At 31.6% G+C, this 19,261-nt stretch overlaps 1 protein-coding gene across 1 annotated transcript in view; it reads right to left on the bottom strand.

Annotated features, from left to right (window-relative positions):
• The window catches only part of FBLN2 (Fibulin 1), a 110,935-nt gene that overhangs the window by 38,034 nt on the left and 53,640 nt on the right, over nt 1–19,261 (bottom strand). The window contains exons 16-19 of the mRNA XM_051208846.1: nt 18,023–18,163; nt 16,174–16,302; nt 14,769–14,915; nt 4,425–4,578 (exon numbers count right to left, since the gene is read on the bottom strand). Coding sequence (XP_051074246.1) covers nt 4,425–4,578; nt 14,769–14,915; nt 16,174–16,302; nt 18,023–18,163 — 571 coding nt within the window. The remainder of the gene's footprint in view (nt 1–4,424; nt 4,579–14,768; nt 14,916–16,173; nt 16,303–18,022; nt 18,164–19,261) is intronic.

The raw sequence follows: 19,261 nt of genomic DNA, 5'->3' as shown, positions 1-19,261 counted from the left end.
ATTTCAAAAAATATGGTCACTCCACATAGAAACCAATTAAGGAATATAAATCCTATCTAAATGACATTAATGTTTCGTTATTAAAACAAAAAGTGAATGGAAAATGTTTATATATATATATATGATTAAAACAATATTTTCACTGACATGTCTACTATTAAAAGATTTTAATATTGAAATGTGGTCATATTCAAGAAAGGATTATCTGAGGTAAAAGATTCAGTTTTGTTTGAAGCTTCATTTTTTACATTGCTAATGATACCTGATTGAAGTTAGGCTTCGTTCATACCAAGTTCAAAACTAATGCAGTGGAAATAACCTAACAGAAAGAAACAGGTGAATTATTTCGTTCTTATTCTCTGTAATGTTTCAAACAACATTAATGCTTTAGAAAAAAAATATTATTAAACCTAATTCTTATTAATCTCACCGATTGTTTGCTTTCAATATTGAAAAAAAAAGGTAAAAGTCAATGGGTCAAGGTTTTCATGCATGTCAATTTAACAAAATGATATATAAGTAACTACAGGCGAAAGTCAGATATTATATATATATGTATGTATTTATTATTGTTTCAAGTTAATGATAATGACCTTGACATTTCACAAGTTACATAAAGATTGGTAATCGGAACTAGTTGTTATTTTTATTATTTTTTGATTGAGATCATGAACCGATTGATGTTAGACCACCATTGAAAACCTGGAAGCACTGGACGGCCGTTTCGGTTCATGATCTCAATCAAAAACTTAACAATCTCCACAACCCCTAAACTGATTTTTATTATTGTTGGCCTTATGGTATCTGAGATTACGTGATGGGTTGCTGAAATGCTTTCAATAAAAAAATGCGGCATATACATTATACATAGTATTAATTATTTACTGTATGATATACTAAAAGAGAAATAAAATAAATCTTATTAAGACATAATATGCCAAGTAAGTTTTAGTTCATTCCAATACGACAGTCAATAATAAGTCTGATAGAGAGCGAAATAAGAAATGATGTTAGTGAAAGCAAGAAAAAGCAACCGTATTATTATTTCAAATGACAAGTATGAAAGCATGTTTTTGATAATAAACTTTTAGTTGTAGTAGTCTATTAAGATTATATCAGGTTGGTAAGACTTTTTTTGACTATCTTATCAAGCTCATTAGTTATGTCTGTACAGTCAACTCATCTGCAAATTGTATTGTTGGTAAATCATAAAATGAGTAAATAGTCACGAATTATTCTTCATAATCACAATAATTGATTGATATTTACTATTATAACATGAAGATTGGTGAGGCAACGTAGGCTTGTTAGAATTAAATCCAGTCATGTGCTATAATTAAGAGTAGGGGAATGAACAACCTCTCTCACTACCTCACTGTATGTGTATATAAGTATATGATCTCAAGCAACAGAAAATACTAAAGTACTCAAGTGACCAAAATAAAACAAGAATAAACAGTTGGTAGCTATGTGAACTTTTACACTTGGGTCGAAAGTTGATGCCGATTAGCAATGAATAAATCTAAAACAATCTACGAGAAATATAGTTTTGGACTTTTTCACTGAGCTACAAATATAAAGGAAGAAGTAGATTAATCCATCCATCATACAGTCCTCTCGAATGCTTAGAAAACTTATTTTTCATTTGTTCAAACTGTTCATTCTAAATAAAGGTTTTCCTCTTAGATTTGTTTTGACTGAATGGTTATGTATGAATTGTATGTGGTTGCATATCATAATAGAGTGGTTAGTTGGATGCTAAATAAGAAAACACAGCAGTTTCGGCAATTAATTTCTCTTGGTTGATTCATTGAAGGAATAAAAGGTAAATACGGTGTATTTAATGCACTCAAGTATGATGTATTTCAAAACCAGTCTCAGCAGCCGAAGTTATACTGAATATTGAAGGGTGTTTATAAAGTAATTTCGAGTAGTCAAAACCTTGGTTTATGTAAAAAAAGGCTAGTTGCTGATGTATTACATAAATGGTTTTAAGAGCTCTTTATTGGGACAAATGTTCTATTAGGACTGTAAGCAATAATTTTTAAGTAATCTGTTTTGATGGAGTTTTCTTCTCTGAGCTGGATGGTTTGGTCGTGGAGCTTTCAGAAGTTTGTGCTGATGATGTCGTTCAGAAGGACGATGAAAGCTCTACGACCAAACCATCCAGCTCAGAGAACAAAACTCCATCAAAATCATCCACCTGAGCTACAAATCTCCACCATCTTAAGTAATCTATATATTCTGCTTCTTGGTTTTGAATGATGTTTGTCCAAAACACGTAATCTGTCGCCTTGTTTCAATGATGATTGAAATGTTAGAAATACCATATTTTTAAAATTAACCTGAAAATTTTTTTTGAAGTAATGTGATTGTTTTAAAATGAATGTCACAAGTATTTTGGTATTAAAAACAGCACGTATTTTTCTGATATTAATTTATAATTACATGATATTGATTTAAAACGATATTGATTTCAATTACCTTATAATGTTAATCACGAAGGGTAGATATGTTTGTACACTTAATGATCATATCTCAATCTGAGATATAACTTGCATTTCGAATAGCATAAAAGTAGCACATCAACGTAACAGTAATAATATTCAAGAGAATACATGAATCTAAATATGACATCATTTTAATGAACAATATATCAAGTATAAATAACATTCTGAAATACATATCAGATAATGTAATAACATTTGTATTGTTTTGATTTACATTCCTGGATTTATTTGTTTCAGTAAACATTTTTAACATTCTGATATGTAAGAAATATATAGGTGATACATATGACAAGATTTTTCCTAGCTGTGTATATATGTAATTCAGGGCAAATGTAAAGATTTGTTGAAACCTGACCTATATAGAAATTCAATCCATCCTGTGTGTTTGAAGAACTGATTATAGTTACATTTAATCTACTTTGATTATATTGATTTTAATCTTATTATCGGGAATAATGTGATTTATGTTGTTTCGCTTAATATTTCTATTATTCTTATGCTCCCGTTTGTTTAGTTTGTTCTTTATTTCTCAGCGATTTAATGTGTGGTCACATTGTCTGAAATGCATTAGGCTAATATATCATGTTAATGTTGTTTTCATTGTGCTGTCTACATTTGTCAAAGGAGCTGACTTTTTAATATACTTAGGTCAGAAAAAAAGGTTACACACGATTTGTTGAAGTTCAGTGGTTGACATTAAATATTTATTTGTTTTATTTATCTAAACACATAAACATTGGTACAAGGAGGCACTAAATAGATATGTGCCATATAAATCGTTCGATTTGTGTGAAGGCTGAGATACTGCCCGGGCGCCCGAACTGAAGCAGATGGTTGTCTTAGGAGGCAACACCCGGAACCTCTGACCTAAAAGTCTGATCCACAAGGCAGTGGAGCAACGCCAGGAGATGCAGTCCCATGGTAGTCGGTGACCAACATTAGGTTCATACGCCATTTGCTCCCTCAGGATCCTATAACCCATGTGCACCATTGGTTTGGAATCAGAGTTTTCTAACTCCCTTAGGTGGGTCCTCCGTGTCCACCAACCCGGTTAAATCGCCGGTCATTCGCTTTTCGTCCTCTAGATTTCGTAAACAACAATGCCACGAGAAGGCAGTGAGCAGGACTTCCTTGGCAGTGGCTGTATGCACGTGGCCGTGTGAGAGCATTTCGAGAAGCAGAACTAACTTTCCTCACTCTCGGCCGTACCGGAGCATATGGGGCAAGGATCACCAGATGTTAATTTTATGATTATTTAGTACTGACTATCAAAAAGATCAAAAAACTATATCTGTTAAACAACCACATAAGCTAATTACTGTTCACTGATAATTTTGGGTATAAAAGTGCCATACAATTTAAATGTGAACTTGTTAAATTCCAAAACTGCTCTGTTAATGTGTAATGAAAATCAAAATTAAAATTAATAACTTTAGATCCACCAAAGTGTATATGAATTCACTTTTGCTTTGGTGTTCTACTGTTATTTGTAGTGATTTTGTAACAAAGTTGATTGACCACAAATTTCCAATCAATCATCATGAAAAGTACGAATATTTAAAGTATCTTTTTATTGATAAAAAAACTATACTTTATGCATAAAAACGATATTTTAAAGTAAAACATTAAATTTTACAAAAGTACTACTTGATCCATAGTAGGTCAACTTTATTGTCCATTGCCTATAAGATGATAATTTCTTTTCCTTGCTAATTGTAAATAGGCCAATGATTAAACTCTTGTTTGTTTTTTTTTGGTTAATAAAACGTAGGTCTTCTGCAAGACCATCCTGAGTTCTTAGTGGATTAAGAGTTCATTGTGATCACGTAATCCGTACGAAAGTTGAAATAATATACTCAATAAATTTTATTTCTATTTAAGCAAGCAATAAGTTTATTTTACAAAATTACTAACCTGAATCCATTACCAAGTCTATGCTTCACATAATTTGGTGGAGTCTCGTCAGATACACATCGATAACTACCCATAAGATTTATACAGGCTTGACTTGGAGCATATGGATTATTTGATTTACACACATTTTCCATTTCATGACATTCATCAATATCTTAGTTAAAAATGAAAAAAACCCAAATGAAATTAGATTCATTTGAAGTTTTAAAAAATCACAACACCACAAAATAAAATTTCATCAAGTCTAGAATGTATCTGATATACTAGATTTCAAAGGACTGATTATTGTCTGCACTTAAATTTGTTTTATATAAACGTTTTGTCATTGTATTTTGTATTTCACCAACTCATATTCATTATATTTGAGGAGGATAGGAGATAGGTAGGACTTAGCAATACCACTGTTCGAATGTTTTTTAACGTAGTGAGCTCAAAGTCATAAAAATCACAAGTTGAGAATAATCGGATAGTAAACTATATTTGAATACTTGAATGAGGTATAATATATATCATTAAACTGACTAGTTATCTTTGGAAGTGAACTGTATAGCGTATCGAAACAAGATCTGGTGCGGACACCTGACTTAAAGCCTTCGGTTAGTGTTGTGTTCAGTAAAACTTTTAGGGTTAGCATCAATGTCAAGGACGTTCAAAGCTATTCATTTCGAGTATTTGTTTACTGCTACATAGTTATTAACACGTAATTCAAAACACCTATGATGTATTTCAAAGTATAGCGTTTTAAACTACTATATGTATTGTTAACAAACACTCGTATGATGAACTGTCTCTCGTAACGATAAATATTTAATTACAGTCATGAAGTACTCAGTTATTTTTAAAACAGGATCACTTATCAGTAATAAGTAAATAAAATTTTAAGTTAGCAGATCACGAAATTGTAGAAGTTCAGTAAACATATTGTAGAGACTGGCTCAAGGTTTTCATACATTCTCAGTTAGTTAAACAAGTTCAACTGTACTAGTGAGAAGCACTACTGATGAGAATTCTCTTGGTTTATTTTGATATCATAAATTAAAAATTTATGTTGGAAAAGAATTCAAATAACCTGTCAGAAAAACATTATTCGTGTACCCGATGAATTCTGTTGTTCAAATATCAACAATGGAAATGAATGTTGTAACATTTATTGCATGTTTTACTTTGGAGCGATTGGTTTACCTACGTTTCAGTCAGATTTAATTAATATTTCGATGTGGTAACATGAAATGCATATCAATAATATAAATTACAACATGTCTTTCAGAGATATTCAACGGTAATTGGTAAAGATGAAGATTGATGGATTTATAGATCAATGTATTCAGCCTAACAAGTAATTGGGCGTCAGAATTTACTCTAGGTGACTGTGACTAATGAACATATTATATTACGAATCATAATTATGTGGCGTTTTGTGAACTCTTATAGTACGTTTCGAAAATTGGATAACTGAACCAGTTAGATTTATTAGTTTAAACTTTACAAATACATATTACTTCTCAGAATAATATTGACAAACACATTCTAACAATCGAACGTTTATACATGAATCTGTTACCTCCGTTCGAATGATAAATTTGTAAAATACTACATGTATTTTATATCAATGTTTTTTGACAATATCATTTGTAAGCCGTTACATTATACATCAGATCTCCTGAATAGATTGCGTTACTGTAACATGAACAATAAGCAATCTTAGATATTAGTTTTATCTTCCACGATCTTAACTTCTAAAATAATCATAACTACTGTACCGACTGGTAATGCAGACAACTTGCTGATATCATTAATTAAGGGTCTTATAATATAAACCATATCTTATAATATGATCAGTGCATGTCAATACCGATTGTAAATAATGGAATGGCTGATAGTGCCAGAATACTTCTATTGCACGTTTCAAAGAATTTCTTTAACAAACACAGTAGAGGAATCATTATAAATTTTGTTACTTTTGATTTAGTTCACATCTGATACAAATTAAGTTGAAGTCTTTTTTTCCATAGGAAGTGGTTAATTCGTTTTTAAGACATGTTTTTACTCAAAATCAGCTTCCTAAGGAAATTTAAGGCGACCTATTATATACATATGTATCTTAAGAGAAAAATAAAAGATGTGATTGACAGGAGTAGGTGAATTTTATTTTTCATAACCCTCATAAATAAATGTGATAGCTTATAAGATTAAAATAGGTAAGTGTGGTGTGTCCTACTCATATCGACAGATATAAGTAGTATTTGTAATCAATCGAAAGTGAAATTTTTGCAGGCAGAAGGTTAAGAGGATCGAAGCAAAGAGAACGAGACCAGAGAATGATTGCTGTGGAAACGAAAGAACAATGAAGTCTGAGACGATTCACTGACATTTTGCAAATGAAGTATTTACTGTATGGTTCTTAGATTTTACTAGGATGTTCTGTAATTTTCTGTTTAAATACATTTGATTATCTCCACTTGTGTTCTCGTTCATTACAAAGTAACAGTTTTATTTGTAATATGTACTTATTAACACATCTTTTGTTGAATAATTACAATCAGTCTTTTCTTTCTTTCCTGAAGTACATAGACTATCTATTCAAAAGAACATCTGATAATGTATTCGTGCCATACAAATGTTCATAATATGTAATTGGGTTATTTTTTAAGAGTTTATTTCGAAAGTCATTTCATCATTAGACCAGATTTTAAAACATATTTAATCTATTTTAACAGTTGATGATAAGAAAATTTGCGTAGAATCATGGAATTTGAAAATATTATTTTCACTACAAAAATGGTATAAACTGAATAACATTTGTTACCAAATGGGAATAATCAATTAGTTTATACTAAACTAAGATTTCTTATGAGTAAATACTCAGTTTTCATTCACTTGGTGTAGTTTACGTGTACCTTCCTATTGTTATTTAGGACTTCAATTGATCAGTCTTTTATTGGCATACGTGCATCGTGTGCGGACTGCCTTGATATTGCCTTAATTCACAAGCATTCTAAGCAAAGATGGATGGTAGCTATCAGTGGAATCCAGGACTCGCGTTTCATCCTATTTAGGACTCGTCAGCTGGATATATCTGCATCTTAAAGTTGATGCTCACTCTGGGACTCGAACCCAGTACCAGACACTTCAAACGCCATCGCATTATCTACTTAGCTACTGAGTCCTGGTAGCCAGCTGACGAGTCCCAAATAGGACGAAACGCGCGTCAAAATGGATTCCACTGATAGCCACTAACCATCTTTACTTATTCAGTTTTTACGTTATTTTCCACCTACAAAATTAACTGACTATTTAGTGTAAAATGAAGTAAAAATTAATTAGTAAATATACAACAATTAATCAAATTCAATGACAGTGAATAAAATGATCAATTAAAACTGTGGGTTTCATTGTTGTTTAAATATTGAATAAACCGACAGAAAGTAGGTCATAGAATAAATGTTTTTATTAAAATCTAAGCATAACTTTTTGTTGTTGAAACTTTGGAGAATTTATCCACTAATCGATTTTAATAGAAAACAAACAACATTTGTATTCATGAGTTATGCATACTCTATAAAATGTAATGATAAAAGGAATAGTAAACAAAACTATTTAAGAAGTAAACAAAATAATAATTAAGATTCAATAGTTTGCTAAATTCCACGTATTTTAATTTGTCCATTTAATTGAAAAAACAAAATAAACTATGACCTCATCATTCAAATGGGGAATTTACTCAAACGTTTAATTATTGATTCTTAGGGAGAATACTTGTTAATTTATCTACTTTGATTTAACTTAATTTGTTTTCAAAGTTTGAAAACGATGAATGAAGGTAGATATTGTTTCTTCACCTATGATAAACTTTGAATTACGAGACGTTAATTTTTCTCAAGTAGAATGACGATTTTAATCAATTAAACGGTAAGTAACTCAGATTTCTATAAAATAACCTGGAGATGTTTTTTACATACAATTTCTATATTAGTAATCAATTCGCTAATCGGAGAGCTTAGTGGGGAGTAATATCCATTGTAAAAATAAATGGTGCACATACACAAGGAAAACTAATTAGTTACATAAAATGTCATTTTGCTTAATTCTTAATGGTTTCAAAGTCATTACAGCTTTTAAAACCATTTATCGGTAAAATGTACTTCTAGTGAGGAAAACACAACACTCCATTTTATTGTGACATAAAATGAATTAGAATTTTTTACAAGAAAAATAAATGAATAGAGTTGAGAAACGAACAATACCAATGGTTTAAAGGTTATCTAAAACACTCGATGTAATCCAAATAAGTAAATATTTCGAGATGTTATTGTCCCACTAGTTTTGTAATCCTCAGGAGTTCATCACTAATGAAAAACTCTGTCAATTAACAATCAAAAAGGCAGGAAAAGCGAAAGGGATAGAGTAATAGAAAGTAGAAAGCACTTACGTCATGTAAATCCTTTTCAACCTTTATCTAAATGGATTTGAAAATAAGCTAATCTACATATCTTTCTATGTCACATCATTTTTTTTATATATTTGTTCTCATCATCGTAAACTAGTGATAGAAATATATTTTCTTAAAATGAGAATAACAGTGAAGTTGAAAATTTAGGACTCATCAGCTATCTGTGCCTGGATTCCAATGATGAAACACAGTAAGATTTCCTTCTATCAGGCTACTGAATTATAATAACCATGAACTTTCTCAACCGGTATAGTTTTTGCTATTAGTTACGTCAGTTCGAAATTTCAATAAAGAGAAAACATGGAGTGTCAATATTAATAATAAACATCATGCATAGTTAACCCTACTATTTTATATTTATATTTATCTTACGATAATATATTTGCAGATTAAAAACCTATTACTTATCGCTTGACTGAATTGTAAACAATTATAATAAAATTCTGGAAATGTTATGGTCTCTGAGTTAGATGTTTCACTTGTAAAGATTTTATTGTTCTTTTAAACAACATTATCAGCACGTACTTCGTGACGCAGTTGCTTTTAAAGTAAATGATGATGATGCCCAGAAGAACAGTGAAAGTTTCACAACTACTTAAAGTCCATAACACCTCCAACCTACTCATTCAAAGTCACAAGTATCGGTGTTGTATGAGGAACTAGTATGTGTAAAAACGTGAGAATGACCCATAATTAACAGAATAATTATCATGTCACCAAAAAATTATCAATCACATTGATGCTATGCTATTTAGACCACTTACAATTACGGACAACAAATAAGATCCTTTTTATACAACATAAATCTTTCCACTTAGATTTTATTCAATCTTGTTTGGTTCCTTTGGCCAGACACTGTGAGATTATGTGTTAAAGTGAGTTAGAGTGTAAATGAAATTTATCAATCTCACGCTTCACAAGTTTATCAATAAATTAAAAGTACAATAATTTCAGTTAAAGTGGTGTAATTTATAAAGGACAAACTCATCTGAATACAAAAATTACTACAATAATTTTCCATATTTATTTCATAATTACAGAATAATATGAACACGTGATTTACTGTATTTAAAGAAAATATATACCGCATAAAATACTACTTATTTATACCTATGTGTGTATTTCTGTTATCTCTGAATTGTTGTTTATGTCTCGAAATCTATTCCATCGTGTAAATGACGAAACAATTGTTTACTAAAGAAACATCAATATTGACTGTATTAAACACAAAATTTATTATTATGATATTCACTTTCTAGATTTGTTATTCCAGAAAAATGTTAATGTTTATTACCTTTTGGAAAAGTGGTAATGAGAATATCTAACAACAATTTAATAAAAACTCAATTATGCTAATTTACAATATGATTGGCATACACATTTTGCAATTAACTTTGATGAGAATGCTTCATCATAAAACACTACATATATGATAAACAAAGACAAAAACTGATCAAGAACGATATCCAATGGGACTGTAGATTTTTTATTTATAAAAGATAGAGAGTTCTCTGAATCGTATTGATGAATGATTTCTAAAAATCAAATGTTTACTATGCTGTTGCTCATTTGTGTTAGATTCCATGTTGATTTATAGATGAATAGCTTATATGCAAAAATGAATGGACTGGAGTTGGGATTGTGATTCAATGAATACCGATTTAATGGTTTAAAAATAATCAACTTGCTGTGAAAACTAAATAATCTTTCTTTCAATCCGTCGTATGATCATCGATAAGACAAGACATCTGTCCAGTATTCCCTAATTGTTCAAATAGACTTCAATCTGTGATTCAGTATATGCAAAAATTGAGCAGTCACCACCAACTTCCCATCATATGCTTTATCACATGTTTCACCACAAATGCTATTGAAACTTAGTTGTACTATCAATTTGAGTTTTTCGCAATGAGATTATTCGAGATATATTTATTAATATTTACTGCTCTTTCCTTATACATGTCACATATAACGAACAGAATGTACGCAGTTAATATTTTATGTTTCCACTTTTTTTTACGATAATCGTGAACAGGATTTTTGATAATATATCAGCATAGATAAACGATCCAAACAATTTATCAATCAGTAAATTATTGTGAACTATGTGGGAGATTTCAAGGTCTTTCATAATCATCATTACACGTGAGACTTTACAATCACTTCATTCCACTCCACGCAGATCCAGAAACGTAACAGAGAAAGAAAACAAATTCAGCATTAAATGTGGAGTACGTTGGATTACTTATAAGATGTATCATTTTGGACATAGCTGACGATTCTTTCACTCAGCTATGCAGGGATATTAACTAGCAGTGAGAAGGCATGATGTTTTATTTTTAGACCATTACACGCAGAGGATTATGGAAAAAAATTGGATGAGAAAGTACTGATATTTCCCACTGAGGTAATTCCAAGAATGTCAGAAAACTTTAGAAGTATGAAACTGAGATCAGTCAAGAATAGACAGACCCGTCGATAAAGATCTAAGTTACCTGTCTCTTCCATTAAAACTGCGAAATGGTTTAGGTCAGACAACCATATTAAGACATGAAAACAGTACACATAAATCAGTTCATGATATTACGCGACTAGTTTTGAGAGGAAATCTCAGGGGTTACAGTGTGAAACCGTAACTAGTAGAGTTAAACTGTGTCGGATGTGGGGAAGGTACCCACAAGAAACAATGGAAGATAATTACACAGCGTCGCGAAGTGACTGAAGTTCGACTTGTATACCACTGGATCCATACTTAGTGACCTAGATGTTAAGCGTTTGCGCAAGATCACTACTTAGATTCTTGATTGCGTAGTCGTGAATGTGCACTGATGAAGAGTACCATACTGGAACGGAACGGATGTCCAGTGCTTCCATGTTTTATATAATTACCTAACTAAAATCATTTCGTGGTTTCAGAGAAGATCAACAAATCTCCACAACCACATACTCATAAGTCTCAACCTATGTTAGAAAGGTCAATTAGCCACATGATTAGAGGCTACCCGGATAAAATACTCAATGGGATCACACTGATACATGAAGATAATAAAACGTACTAAATAGAGCAAGAACAAACACTGATGCAGAATAGTATGAATTCATATTATTTCGAGGTTTCTCGTCAGCTGCTTACAAACCAAAATTGTGATAGAATTTTTACATGGAGATAGTGTGAAACAATTGACATAAATGAGTGTAAATAACGTGATTGTTTCACACTATCTCCATGTAAAAATTCTATCACAATTTTGGTTTGTAAGCAGCTGACGAGAAACCTCGAAATAATATGAATTCATACTATTCTGCATCAATGTTTGTTCTTGCTCCATTCAAATTCATAAAGGGAACCAATTGCATGAAAACGTACTAAGTTAGTCTGTCAATCAGAAACAAGGTCCTAAGTTTGTACGGAGTCGGTTATTCTGGATTTTAAACAGCTCCTGTTATTGTGTATAAAAAACACACAATTTATATTTAACAATGTGCTGTACCGCCAAATTGATGGAGTAGCCATGGGAAGCCCTTTAGGCCCAATTCTGGCCGGCATATTTATGGGAAACCTGGGAAAAAAGAAGCTCAAGCACGCAATCGATGGTACCACACTCTACTGTAGATATATTGGTGACACATTTCTTGTCTGCAACAATCACAAGCACTCCATTAACCTACTCAGTCTGTTTAACAAAGCACACAAAGATACAGAATTTACTATGGAACATGGAGTTGAAGGTAAATTCCATTTCCTAGATATTGGAATCAGACGAACATCAGATGGTACATTACAAAAACACATTCATCGCGAAAATACTTGGAATGGAGTTTATCTCAATTACTACAGCTTCGGTCCAATGAGTTACAAAAAGGGTATTGTACGAACCCTTTTTGACCGCGCATGTAAAATCTGCTCAAAGGAATGCCTTGAAGAAGAAGTTCCTCTAATCAATAATTGCCTACATGAAAACGCATATCCGGCGAAATTCATCCATAAGTGCGCAGATACCAACCTTCGCGTAAGCATGATACAGTGGAAAATAAAGCTTACTTCTTATACTTGCACTTCAAAGGAGATGAAATTATCGGAATAATCAACCACAGAATAAATTCCGCGTTGAAATTGACCTACCCAGCAGCAAAACTGACGACGTTATGGGAAACGAACTGCTCACCCAAACAAACTAAAATCGACAGGTCCTCTTTTCTCAGTAGCTACAACTGAATTTACCAATTCACATGTACGTACCAAAGCACATACATTGGAGTCAGTCAGTCAGCTACAACGTACGACCAGGCACATTTATGCATCGATCCAAGTTGCCATACCTCATTAACTCCAATAATATACATTGGAAGAACTGAGAGAAGAGTACATGTTCGCACTTCTGAGCATGTTCCAAAAAAACTTGAGGCTGCGAAGGATTAAGGCTTTCAACAGTGCAATAGCTCGGTATTTACTTGACACCGTGCATACCATCGACATTCCTCACGCTTTTAAAATTGTCAGCAGACAAAGAAGTACGACTGCTCTCCGTTTTGCTGAAGTGACCGCGATAAAAAAAACTTAAACAGGATTTATGTATTCAAAAAGAGACAGTAGTAAACTTAACATTACCCTGGTAATCGATTTTCGTTTTATTTTTATTGTTTTTTGGTTATTTGTGTTATTTTATTCATTTATTTAGTTTAAAATATTTATTTGGTGTTATATTCCTCCCCCATTACCGAATTCTTAAACCAACTTTTCATTCATACATTTCCGCCCACTTACCCTCTTAAATTATGTTAACTTTCCAAATTCTATTCAATTATTACGTAACCTCTCTTATCAGTGTTTAATTCCATGATTCCTTCATTACCTCTAAAATTATCACACAATTTATCTTATCTGTCTCTGAACTCCACTCAACTATTACACCACCCATCCTGAATAGTCTCCTTGATTCTAACAGCGAATAACCTCTGACCTGTTCTTGCATATGTGTATATATATAGACATTATTGATAACCTTTGTTATTCCAATTATTTGCATTCAATTATGCCAATTGTTTCATACTATTTCTTATCTCAATGTAAAATACTAATACATATTTGATTATAAGCAGCTGACGAGAAACCTCGAAATATTATGAATTCATACTATTTAGCATCAATAATTGTTCTTGCTTTATTTAAACTTATAAAGGTAACTAATTTCATGAAATCCTGGAATAATCAGATTGTTCACTTATACTTGAAGTAGGCGTCCATGACATTACCCAAAACGATATCGGAATCTTCCGGGTTAAATCATTCAGAGAACTCAGGATAACCAAAAGTACTCATCTGAGTAACAAATCTTCTCTATCATCTTAACAATTAGCTTTTCCAAAATTTTCGAACTTAAGAATGGGTAGATTAAGCGACATAGCGAAAATAGTAGTGTGAAGGAATAATAATAATAATAATAACGAAATGTATCAATGTTTCAGAGGATTAGAATGAAACTAAAAACAACTTTTTATAAAAATATGAATAAATAGTAAACGAAGTTTTCTGGGAGTAAATAATAGATTATCTAACGAACATACGAACGTCTGGAACTAGAAACTTCAGAAATCATAGAAGCTATTTAAATCAGGAACCGTTAGGTAGTTGAATAAAATATGACATACAAGACTCGAGATTATTCATTACACATGGAGTGCATCTATATTCATTCGGAGATTACACCAATCAGTTATGTTCGTTGGATTAAAACTGCAATTTGCAGTGATAAGTTCATATTCAATATAAAAGTCCAAATTAACATTTAAAAAGTTCATGAAATAACATATTTACTAAAAAAAAAATACATAACAAATACAGTATATACTTAACATTTATGATAATGGCCTTAACAATAACCTCTACATCTTACCATAACATCGATTTCCTCTCCCTAGCCGAAATCCATCAGGACATTGGCATTGATAACTCCCAGGTTGATTAATACATAATGAATATGGACACGGCGATATATAGTTAATATCATTATTGTACGGTTTCACATTGCATTCGTCGATATCTGATTTAATTAGTTTTTATTAATTATTATTGATTGTTTTGCATTATTTTTAAAAACACAAAAATGAATTATAAGTAGTATGGATTTTGACAAATTATTGATATGATTATATTATCAAACATTAAAATTAATTAAATATTTAGCAGAATGTGGATCTTACTCACTTTGAAATCGGTCATGTTAGATTTGATGAACAGCACACAAGCACAAATTACGTTACTTATTAGTAACATAAAGTGTAAAGTACATAATGTTGGTAGAATCGTTCAATTAAGTGCATTTGTGACGCTTACATTATTTGCTTTAATATGGATAATAACGTAGTATCTATCAACTCTTTGTTGAAGGTCTCAAATTCAATAAATTTATATAATAAAAATAACACTGAATAAAATAAATTCTCGAGTCGATCTAAGCTAAACCACCTTTAAAAGTTGGAAGCACTGAAAGGCCGTTTCATCCTAATATGGGACCTCTCTGGGGTGTGTATCCACGATCCTGCATTTGATAGTTGAACTGAGGATTTTCGATTTCGCGCGTGAACGTCTAATCTCCAAACCACTTATCGATCATCCAATAGTGTTATTATCTTACTTCAAGCGATTCATTATCTTGCTCAACCAGTATATTCTAATCCGTGTAGGGTGTGAGAGAGTTATCCAGCTCAGATTATAGATTAAGGGTTGCACAAATCATGGGTCAGTTGAATTTAGACATCAATACCGTTGGATACCGGCTCAGTGGTGTTACTCTACTTATATTTGGATTGTGTATATTTTCGTATTCAAGGACGCTCGTTTGATTTTGTTTCGATCATCTCAGCTGAATGTAACTGTATCATATTGTTGATTTTAACTTAACACGTGAATATAATCGACGGATAATATTATTTTTACTAGATTTTTACTGTTTTTTGCATTTGACTGGTTTGCCAATTCAACTAACACTTTTCAGAAAAAAATATGAATTTTTCCCCATTTACAGTTCACGATGATCACCAGTCAAGCCTAAATCCTTTCCGGGCGAAAAATGACGGCAAAATTAATTTTCCAGTGTCGTTTCGGAAAAGTAAAGTGTAACTAACCTTGTGTTTTTTTCTTTATATTAATATACCTAGCTATTCACATAATTTAATTTCCATGGCAGGATATTATTTTTGTTTTATAGTTATATTACTAATAACAGTAATAGTAGCTTAAGTAAAGTATCTAAAATAACGTTCATAGGACTAAGATCTTGAAAAATGTAATGAACTGACCAACGCACGACTTTTCATTTTCTCCATTTTTATATCCAGGAGCACACTGACATCGATAACCGCCAATCATATTTACGCACTGGTGTTCTTTTCCACAAATATCTGGTTTTTCAGTGCATTCATTAACATCTGTGAGAAACAAAGTAAAGATATTGTTGAAAGTAAGAATATAATCGAATGTTTCAAAAATGTGGTGAAGAAATACATGATTATTAGTGTAAATATCAGAAAAGTGGATATTTAATCTGGTTTTGTTTTAAAAAAACACTAGGAATGGAGTTTTGACCTATACATGTGTACAGTTATATTTTAATGATATAGATATCTCGAAAACATAAGTTTTATATGCTTGATTAACTTGTTTCTGATAAAATTTAATTCAAGAGAAAGATAAACAAGACTACCGTTCGTTTAGCCCATTATAGATAACAGCTAGCAGGTCTAACAATGCCACGTGTGAAAGTGAATGTAATTATGGGTTGTCATATGTAGGATTTTACGCAGCAAGATTTGTGATCTTTTAAAAATTATTAAATACTGTCTTTTCATTGTGCTTTGTTTCTATATATTAAGGCATGAAAGAAGTGTCAGTTGTTGTTGCGGAATGCCATAGATTATTAATGTCATCAGACTCTGTACTCCAGTAGTAGTGCTTAAAGTGATTTAAACGGTTATGCGGATTTATTTTATTTTGTTACATATCAGAAGACCTCGGAACAGTTTCAGTAAGTATAGACATATTTCATTTTCATGTAGTTAATAATGAAGTGAATAGTGTACGCTGTGGTTCTGTGTGACTGTAACACATGGATGTTAAGATTGAACTGACACGGTAGACAAAAAGTTAACCTAATCATCACCCCGTTAATTTCATAGTTTGATGATTAACTTATAATATCTGAATCGCATATTCATCTATGTTTTCAATTCAATTCAATAATGATTATTTTCATGATAATGTTTTTGCAGATACGTACGCGACTTCCCTACATAAAATAATCGATTCTTATAGAGGTATATCTCGAATTCCCGTTGTTGTTTGTCAGAGTATTAAATAAATTACTCGGATATGTGAGTTGTAATCGACATCCTTAATAACTGTATTGTGTTGCGGGATCAATTGGAAAATCTGTCGTCTACATAACTCACGATACTCCTGTTATACAATGAACAAGATAAACAAAAGCTAACTTTAATTGCTGCTGTTGTTCTATATGTTTAGTCGTAGTAACAACTGAACAGTACTGATGCTACATGCACATGCATGCGTTATCCACTTAGCTACTGAGTCCTGATAGCCACTAGCTTGTGCGATGGAGTGAAGTTTAATTCATTTTTGTATTGGTTGTTTGAATCTTCCCATTGATGTTTAGGATTTCAGTTAATCAGTCTCTTATAATGCTTGTGACTTAAGGCAATATCAAGACAATCCGCACAGGATGCACATATGCCAATAAGAGACTGATTAATTGCAGTCGTAAACATCAATAAGATGATTCAAGCAACCAATACAAAAAGGTCTGAACAAAAATGGTTTAAATTAAAAGGTTCATTTTAAAAAGTTATGGAAAGTAGACTCAAAACGTGGTAGTGTATTTCAATGACATTCTTGTCAGTAGGCAAAGGAAACTATGTAGTTTAGGAATGTGTTAAAATATTAAACCACATACATAAATCTATATGTTAATTTCGTTTTTTTATTAAATCTCTTTCATCACACTTTAAAGCCTTTATTACTTATGAAATAGATTATACTAATTTTTTCGTCTGAGCATTTGTAAGATTAACGATACTGTTCAGCTTTGTTTTTTTGATGAACTTTTCTCCAGAAAAAGTAATTACGACTAACCTTTGCATTTTAAGTCTGGATAACCTAACCAAATAAAACCTTCAGGGCAGACACAAACGTAACTTCCTTGGGTATTCACACACCGAGCCCTTGTATCAGGACAGGATTCCGCTGGTGTAAATATTGAACATTCATCAATATCTAAGGTACAGTAGATAACAAACAGAACAGAAATATAACTTCAGTGTGTACAAACAAATAAGTGTGAGATATGTTTTATTCTCGACATGATTGACCCCTACGGGTCAAGTTACTACTAGCCAATAACTTCAATAAAAAAAATCATCATGTTCAAGTGTGAAGCCCCGACCAGTGGAGCTAAACTATATGGAAAGTGGGAAAGTGTATATAGACTATAATTTCTACAACTTAGTCAAGCATAGATAGTTTTGAGCTCATCGCCATTCTGTTGATAGATAACGTGGATTGAGTAGGAAGATTTTCCGGTTTTGTCTACATCCCACCACATATTTTTGAGGAAAATAAACATTTTTTTAGAAATCAAATTAAAAAATTTAAGGAACTTTCTAGTTTCTAGCCTTACGTATGCGAAAACTAGAAAATATGTTTCCACAGCTTTAAGGTAGTAATTTTTATTAGAATCAAAATAAAAGTTTTCAAAAAAAAATTGACTACAAAATGAAAACTATTTAGTCAGTAGTTACTTTATAAAAAGTCAAAATAATTTTCGTGACAGACTGACATTAACTGAAAAAGTACCAGAAACTAGGTATTGAATTCCATTATCCCGTATATTTTACGTGAATTCAGGTCAAAACTTTGAACTTAAGTGAATTTAAGGATAACTTTACTAGTAACCATGAATCGTCATTCATGCTGGGATCGATTTTAAAGGTTTTAGATCTCTTATCAACTCTCTATTATCGTATTAAAAACAAATCGCTAATATACATCAGATTATCTTTTACAATCTGTGAAAACATGAGCATTGTAAATTTACTATAAGCGAAAAGTGGTGAGTGTTAAACTTTAAAAAGGTCGCTCTTTTGTGACCTACTTAATGTACGGTCCGAATGTCTTATGTATTAGTGTTTCGTTAACCTATAACTTATCTAAGGAAATACCCTAACATTGTAAACGTTTGTCAAAATTCGAATCAACGGCTTAACAGAAATTGAGTTCTAAGTATAAAACAGATATCAAATGTAAAATCATGTTTAAATAGTCTCAGCGATTGAAATCCAAATAATCTTAACATAGCACCTGCCAAACTAGTCC

Source organism: Schistosoma haematobium, chromosome 1 (assembly GCF_000699445.3).
Source record: "Schistosoma haematobium chromosome 1, whole genome shotgun sequence".
NCBI classification, from domain to species: Eukaryota; Metazoa; Platyhelminthes; class Trematoda; order Strigeidida; family Schistosomatidae; genus Schistosoma; species Schistosoma haematobium.
Note: the sequence above shows the minus strand (reverse complement) of the source record. Positions and strands in the feature narration are given on the sequence as shown.